Source organism: Vanellus vanellus (assembly GCF_965231255.1).
Source record: "Vanellus vanellus genome assembly, chromosome: Z".
NCBI lineage: Eukaryota > Metazoa > Chordata > Aves > Charadriiformes > Charadriidae > Vanellus > Vanellus vanellus.
The window spans coordinates 19,703,597-19,712,331 of NC_138908.1; the positions used below are offsets into that span (position 1 = coordinate 19,703,597).

Consider the following 8,735-nt stretch of genomic DNA (forward strand, 5'->3'; position numbering starts at 1 on the left):
ATCGGTGCTATCCTTATGGAAATAGTTTAATTATGGGAGGTCCGGATTTGAACCCTGTGCAGTTATCAACAGCGAAGCAACTCTTCCCATCATTCCTGCCAAAAAAGACCTTTGCAAAGTACAATCTGAATTTTGAATTGACACACTAGATCCTGAAACCCAAGAAACAACATACTGAAGAAATTGCTATCACTAGAATTAATGGTGGGAGTTAATTTTTCGACATAAAATAAAACTCTAAGCTTTATATATCTGTTTGTCAACATTAGTACTATGAATATAAAACACCTGCAAAGACAAAGGAATGTACTTACGGCGAAATTGTACAGCCAGAGGCATATGCGTGGTGGCCTGTATAGCGTATATCACAGCGTACTATATTGTTGGAGTAATCTGATTCAGGCACCAAATAGCTGGGGTTTACACTCACCTTAAGGGGAGAAAGCACAGTGTTATCTACTTCCAGGTTTGAGTTGATGACGTACATTCAAAAGGATGTATGCATATGATTTTCTTCTTTAAAAAACAACAAAAGAAAACACAAACCTCCCCACTCCCAATATCCTTACCTTCAGAATGTAATTTCCAGGTTTTACATCCGTAATATCAATCCACTGGCAATCTATATCAGCATTGTAAGTGTCGTAGCAGCCAGGGCTCAGTCCCTTAAAAGTTAAGTTAAGATGGATGTCAAAAAATCATTAGGAATAGTAACATTCTAGTCATTAGGGACACTCAGACTGAAGTTCACTTAACCTTCACATTTCACTAAGAAAATTACCTCAGGAAATGAGGTTTATTTTTTCCTGTCATCTTATGTGAATATCTAAACCAGAACATGTAAATCTTAACGTATCACTTCCATAGACAGCACTGTATTACTACTGCATAAGAAACACCGATACTATTGATAGATGTTCATCTGTGAGATACCTGTATTTTATCTGTATTTCATTATCTCTTGTTACAGTACTCCTTTTATGTAAATATTGTTGATGCTGTTACTTACTGTTCTTTACAAAAGGTGAGAAAAAAATCAAAACTGACCAAAGCCTGGACCTCAATATCTGTAAATCTCAAGAAAACAGCTGCTGAGGTCCCTGAGTACAAACTCGCTCACCATGTTGGAACCTGTCTCTACTCTCCGGAATGATGGAACTTTTTGCTATAGACGCACTCTGCCACAGTGCCATCTTCAAATAGCAGAGCCCAGGCCCATCGTCACATTGAGTTTTGCACGGAAATGGCGTCTTTTTCAGGCAAATAGTGACACAGGAATCTGAGAGAACTGAAAACATCGCCTTTTTCCAGGTGAATTGTTTCTGAAAACTTCTTTGCTGTTAGGAACATCAGTAAGAATCTCCATATATGAATGTATTGGTGGTTCAAATCTGGTGTCTTTAACCGTGGCCGATACAGATTGCTCTCGGCAAAGCTGATCTGTTCTGGCAACACACAGAGTACGCGCACAAAACCTGAGTCCTGCAGGAATTCCCTCTTGACCTAGCTGGTGATCAGCTCAGACTCTTGCACGTATGTGCCAAGTCTGAGGCTGGAGGAAAGTTTTACGGTCCAATTACAAACCCCTGAAATATGGGCTTCCAGTGGAAACGCTGACACAGCCGTGATTCTAGTGACACAAATACTCCAGCTGTAAAACATGTACATTGCTTAGTTAGATGTCATAGTCTACAGAAGGAGAAAAGGTAGTTATAAAACCTCTTCAAAGCCTTTATGTATTGCAGATCATTCATTATATTTAAAATTCAGATGTGGACACGTCAGCCAGTGAAGCATACTGTCATTTCTCTGTGATAAAATAACTACCTCCTAGATTAAAAACTGCAGAATAAGGGATACAAGTTTATGTATAAATATGGCCACATTGAGTTAAACCACAGATCCATCAAGTCAGTGTCATGTCTCTGGCAGTGGTCAGCAGCAGATGCTTGAGGAGAAAAGAACACATGAAATGAGATGTGTAATATCCTTTACCCAGGCAAATTCCTTCCACCAGGCATTTAACTGTATTTAAGACATGGGGTAGCATCAGATTTTTGTGTTTAATAGCCTCCATTACGTCGCCCAAATTTTTTTTGAACCCATGTAGATAATTTTGATCTCTGCAACATCCTACAGCAAGGAATTTAATACTTTATTCATGTGTCAAAATAGCACTCCTCTCCATTTTAAAGCTTTTGTCTGGCAGTTCTTTTGGATATCCTTAAATCCTTGTACTGTGAGAAACAGTGAATATCAACAACTTCTTCTTTCCATCCAGGACCACTCAAGATTTGGTATTATTTCTGGTTTTCCAAATGGAATAGTCTATGAAATCTCTTAGTGTGGTAGCCATACTACACTGCTGATCATCCTTGTTCTCCTGGGCTTGGTTGGTTTGTTTTTTGAAGCTTTTCTGTAGGAATTTTGAGAGGTGGTGACCATGCAGTCCATGCAATATTCAAAGTAGGAGTCCATTGTGGATTTGTATAATATCATAATGGTATGTTCCATTTTTTATCTATTCCCTTAATAACCTTGCTTTACATTTGTATATGATCCATCATAATGTTCACATGGCTGCCATTCTCTCTAACAGCATTCTATATATGCATAAAACTGTGCTGCAAGTTCTCTGTGTTGGACTGCCAGCTGGTAGCTATAGGTGTTATGGGAATTCAGCATCTTGCAGGCTCATGCTCTGCAAGGGAGAAAATACTAGCTGTGAACACTGGGACCAGCCAAGGACATCACCGAGCAGTTTGTGGGGGATGAACACCGGAAACGACTCCTTTACTTACTTTGTCTGGAGTTCCCTTTAGCTCGCTTGACCAGTCCTGCAACCACAAGGACTTGTGGTGTGTTTTAATACAGTTCAGTTACCAGTGATGCTAGGCTAATGAGTGTCCTTGCATTTTAATGAGATGCCCACATTTAGCAGCACCTGTATAAGTCTCCAAGTTGCTATCCTGACCTCTACGATGGAGAATTTCAGAGCTAGTTAGGGCATCAGATAATTTAGGGCATCAGACGATTGGTAGCAAAAATATCCACAGATAAATTAGAGGGGGAAAAGAAAGTTGGTTGTCTCTGAACCAACTCTTACCTGTGTATGCGCTGTACATGCATACCGTCTATAATATCCATAATCACAGGAGGTATCTTCAAGACAGAAACTTGCTTTGTGTCCTTCAGCAACTTTTCTGTGTGAGCTTGCATCCAACAAGTCATAGTGGCTGAATTCATCCATGCTGTGATAATGTCTGTCAAACCATAGACAGATTGATCAGATCTTGTCAATAACATTTTAACATATTCCTATTTGATCTACCTTCTGTTAGATCTGGCCAAACTTTATTTATTACACAGAACTTGTGTGTTAGTATACTTTCCTACACTGGCCATTCAGTTAAGTTTTATTTTTGTTACTCTAATTTTCAATGACTATAAAAATGCCATCTTCTATAAATAATAGATTTTAATTTGTAAAGGGAAAGACTCCATAGCAGCACTGTTTTCCAAAATTTCCTGTTTCGGATCTTTTCCAATAACAATAGCAAGTACTACGTAGTTCATATTTGAATTGTACATCTTGTAACTGCCTTAGCCAGCGTTTCACTAGGAATGCTTACCTTACATACTATAAATTCCAGAGAAGTTTGCTACTTGTTAGCAAAAACCCAACAATTTACTTTCACATTTCCATGGCCCTCAATCCGTGTAACACATTCATAACATTAGAGAAAACAAAATCTGCACAAAGAAATCAGCTTCTGTGTACTGGCAATGCAGATCTCGTCCACTGCCAACAATTTTTGTAGTCGATACTTAATGTAGTCTCCATTTCAAAACTGTGTATGCTTTTGCTCTGTGCACGGTGATGCATTTTTTTTGCTCTTACACCAAGTGAGTTCTAGCTCTTAGTGTGGACTTGAACGCTTATTATTCTTGTAATTTCACTTTTTCCAAACATGTGGAAAACTGAACTTGTACTATCTACCTGCGCTTTGTCTGTGCAGCATTTGGCTGCTGTTACTTATGAACACCTTCAACTCAAGAGGTATATGAAAAAGATGTAATTAAAAAGAATTCAAATGTATTGTGAAAACAAAAAGGAGCACACAAGTCTCACAAGTATGCACGTCAAGAACACTAAAACCAGATGATGATGACTAACACTGAAGTCTGATGACTAGCCAAACTAATTGGCAGTTATAGTTCATTTCCAAATGAGCTTGTTTCACTGTCATGGAAATGATCACAAGAAATGCATTTTTTTTGTAGGCAGTGTATCATCTGTCCAAGAACTGAATCAACATCAGAGACACTTTGCATCTGGATAGTGATAGCTGGGCTATCGTGGCAGAGTAAGAAACTGCTTTTCTACAAATGGAAGATTTCACTGTTCTCTATCCATTTCATCCATTTATCAACTTTGTAACCACCGGGGTTGGGGTTTTTTTGGTGGTGGTTTGGAAGTTAGCTAAAGCATTTATGGAGGGGGGTTTTGTTTGGTTTGATTTAGTTTTAGCTTTTTGATCCCTACAAGATTTACAAACTAGTAATATCAGTCTTTTTTTAAAACAATTTGTTCCAATGGTACTGACCTCTCATTCAAAGTGTACAGCTTCTGAAGCCAGAGAGAAATATTCTATTGACTCCAGCCCACATTACATATTTTTTTAATAGCATAATACTAAGTTATTACTTATGTACCAGTCACAGCAGAATTGTATTTTACTTAAGGTGGAAGTAAGGTAAGATTTCTAGTATTTTACAATTGGTCCTGCTATGAAATAGTGAAAATTGGAACAAACCTGCAAACTGTTGCACGTGAATTTTCTGAAAAGGTACAAGTTTGCAGTGTTACCTGCTCCCAAACTGTTGAAAATGTTCTACATTTGCATTGCCAAGTTTCCAGCAATTCTGCTATTCCTAGAACAATACTGCTATGTGAAAGTATCATGACAGGATAAAGATATTGATAATACAACTCAGTATCTTCTCGTTTCAATATTGACCTGACCATCCCTTGCCAAGAACTAACCCATGAAATTCAGGTCAAGAAGTATGGTCCAATATTTACAATGATATATTATAGGGAGCATGTTAGTAAATGTACATTTTAGGGTTTTACCAGTTATTATAACATTTTATTTAGTGGTTCCACTTAAATGTAACTGGACTATAGCCTATGTAAAATATACTTAAAGGGAGAAGGTGCCACTGTCAAAACCGACTTGAGACTTGGATTTGTAATGAATTTACAGTCGTAAGAGTTCTATACTTTCAATAAGCTTCATATCCATTTTGGTTTCATGTGGCTATATAAAGAGTAATTGCCACTAACACAAAATCAATCAGACACTAAAAGGTTAAAGTTTCCCCATTACTTCCTCCTGCTTCACTGCAGTTTTAGAAAATGTCACCTTGTAAGTGACAATTTGTTAGTGAAAAAGATAACTAGAAGGTACCATACTGAGCACTTCACTCACTGGTGACAGCTGTGCCACTCCCATGAATAACGGGGTCTGCTGGGCAGAAAATCTGACGTGCCTTGATTTTTCACTCTTTGGGGGAATCTCAGGAGCACCCGATTGTCATAGTCTCTAACATCTGCTCGATAAGCTGAACTGTAATAATGCAAAAAACAGATGTAAGTATATGCAAGAAACACTTAAAAAACACATATTGTCTCAGAAGTAACAGAGCACAGATCTTTTCAGCCCCATTAAAGCTCACGCATTGGAGACACATAAGAATTCCACATGGTATGCTAAGAAGTGCCTGGTGTCAGACCAAGACCTGAGTAAGATTCAGATCTACTGCTCCTAATAATATAAACAGGAGTTTGACCACTGACTCTCTGCCTCCATCTCTGAAGCAGATCACCACTTCACTGTAAAATTACTCTGGTACCAAAAATACAATTTCATTAGTTGCTGTTAACCAAAATAACTCACTGTGTATGTAAGATGTTTGTTTCTGTTGTAAAAACAAATGAATAAATATATGCCTCAGGCTATATTTTCCTATTTCCCATAGCTATTATCTACAGTCTTTTAAGTACTGGAATACTTTAATCAACTGATAGCCAGCAAGAACATTTCAATTAGTCTTCACTGTAAAGTCAGCATAAAAAATACTGCTTCTTATGCCAGGTCTTCTTTTTCCAGCAAGTGAAGAAAGAGCACGACCCTGAAAACAGTCTGACATCAATTAATGATGTTGGTAAATAAATAAATCTGTTTTGCATGATAAGGTATCAAACAAGTTAAAATGGTTAAAAACAGCCATGTTCATTTCTTTCCAAACAAAACAGGAAAAAACCCTCTTTGCCAACTGGACAGGACCTAACTTCATAGCAAAGCTGTTATTTCAACCCATTAAAAGACTTTGAAAAACTTTTCAGGGAGATTTCAGTCTTAAGAGACATTACAGCACGTAGGCCCAGAAACAATTAGTGTGTTACGATTTTAGTAGTAACTTGTGCTGGGTTACGAATAGGGTTGTTTTGTTTTGTTTTTTTTCATGGAGTAGAATATGATCTGGTTGGATTAGATGAGGGAGATGAAAATCACCAGACTCAAGTAGGTTCTTTAGGTGCCTCTATTTTGCAAAACTCAGATATGTTCAAATGAGCCTGAAAAGAGAAATGTGCAATATAACTTTTCACAAAATGTAGGTTCTTCAAAGTATCTGTAGTTTGTCTCTCTAATATGGCAGTACGGTTTTCTTATGTGCATACCCTACCATCTGCCACAGGCTTAGAAGAAGGTTACAGACTGGGCTATGTTTCCTCAGGCCCTCCAGCCTCACTTTCCTCGACTCTTCACCATGTCCTCAGGTGGGCACAGGAGCACAAGAACCCACAGTGAAGAGGCAAAAGCCGGGGTGATGCCTACCTTGCCAGGCAGTTCTCCTCGGCAGCACATCTCAAGTTATACATGGACATCCTCTGGACGTATGTGGACGCCTGGATGTAATAGGGATCCGGGACTAAGTCAGGGAGACCTGCAGTTCATCAAACCAACCACATAACAGCAAGATCAACCCAGGACACGTCTGCAAATACTTGGCTTCCATCCCGATCGTTAGGAGCCGTCGTTTTGCGACGGACCCCTGCCCCCTATTAAGCTCACTCTCCCTTTTTGCTCAGGCCCTTCGGCTTTTCCCAAAGACCCCATCACGAGCGCGACGCCCGGACACCCCCCCCGCCCCACCGGCGGCCTTCCCGCCGGGCCCCGTGCAGCTCGCCATCCCCCCCGATCTCCCCCAAACCGCGGGGACTGCCGCCCACCGGGCTTCCCGCGGGCGGGAAGCCGTGCAAACGCCTGCCCGGTCCCGTTTTGCCCCTAGAAAGGGGCGGGCAGGGCCGCCGACCCCCCCAACCGCATCCCGCGGGACGCGCCGCGCTGGCACCGGCGTGCGCGGGAACGAGCGGGGCGGCGCGGCGGGGCCGGGGCCGGCGGGAAGGGACGGGACGGGACGCGACGGGACGCGACGGGACGGGACGGGGAAGGAGGGCTCTTACCATACTGGAAGTAGCCGGTGCCATAGCCGGGTCGGTACCTGCTGCCCTGGCGGGGCCTCTCGTAGGTGTCGTAGTAGTTGTAATAGGGGTTATCGTCCGTGTACTTGTAGGGGTTGTAGGGGTCGTCTCCAACCATGACATCTTCTCGCCCGGGTCTGAAGCTGCTGAGGGGCGGCAGACCGCCGGCCCCGGTGCTGCTCCGGTTGCCGTCGGTGCCGGCGCCGCCGGCGGGGCTGGTGGGGGCGCTGGGTCGCGACGCCCCCGAGGAAGCGCTCCCGGCCGCCCCGGCGGCCGCGGGGGTGGCGGCCCCTTGGTTCTGCTGCCCGGCGGCGGCGCGACCCCCGGAGGGAGCTTGGTAGCCGGCCTGGAACCAGTGCCGTGCGCCGGAGCCTCCCCGGCTGCCGGCGGCGGGCTGGGGCTGCGCGGCGGCGGCGGCGGCGGCTCGGGCGGCGGCTCCCCGCGGCAGCGTGCCGTTGTTCCGCAGGAGCAGGATGGGGCTGCTCACCACCTCCGCCGCCTGCCTGCGCCGGGGGGGCTGGTACTGGGAGCCGAGGCTGAGCAGGCTGTACACCTGCCCGTTGTTCTCCCACTGGATCCGCTGCCTCCAGGCGGCGGGGGGCGGCGGGGGGTCGCGGCGCGGCGGCGGCTGCTGGCAGCCGGCGGGCCACAGGCAGCTCCAGTAGATGCACGCGTGGAGCTGGGCGAGCAGGAGCCCCGGCGGCGCGAAATGCATCTTCTCCTTTTTCCTGGGTGCCGGCGCGGGAGAGAAATGGGCGAAACCTGAGCGGAGGAGGGGGGGGGGGGGGGGGGAGACACGGGTCGACGGGACGGACGGGTCGGCGGCGAGCGGAGAGAGAGAGGGGCGCCTTCCTGCCCGGGATGGGGCGGGGGTTGGGGTGTGGGAAGGCCGGGGGGATGCGGGCTGCGCCTCTGGAAGGGTTAGGCGGGCAGTGGGGTCTCAGGCGCGGCGGCACCCGGGCGGTGCCATCGGGCAGGTCGGGCCGTCGGGAAGGAAACCCGGCCCGGGGGAGGCGGCGGCAGCGGCTTTTCTTCTCCCCGGTATTTATAGGCGAGGGGATGCGAATGGGAGCCGGAGCAAACAATCAGCCTCTCATCGTCCTCCGGCCCGCGCTGGTGTCTGGAGCGAGGGAAGGAGGAGGAGGAGGAGGAGAGACCAGGGACTTTAAACTTGCTGGCACGC

At 44.9% G+C, this 8,735-nt stretch overlaps 1 protein-coding gene across 1 annotated transcript; it reads right to left on the reverse strand.

The window, feature by feature from the left end:
- Positions 1 to 310: 310 nt before the first annotated feature.
- Positions 311 to 8,322, reverse strand: LOX (lysyl oxidase; the record flags this gene model as incomplete). The annotated part of the gene is made up of 6 exons (XM_082497861.1): positions 7,535 to 8,322; positions 6,906 to 7,014; positions 5,496 to 5,633; positions 3,107 to 3,263; positions 570 to 665; positions 311 to 430 (listed from the first exon to the last, which is right to left on the reverse strand). The coding sequence occupies exons 1-6, from the start codon at positions 8,265 to 8,267 to the stop codon at positions 311 to 313; spliced, it is 1,353 nt and encodes a 450-aa protein (XP_082353987.1). The 5' UTR covers positions 8,268 to 8,322.
- Positions 8,323 to 8,735: the final 413 nt, after the last annotated feature.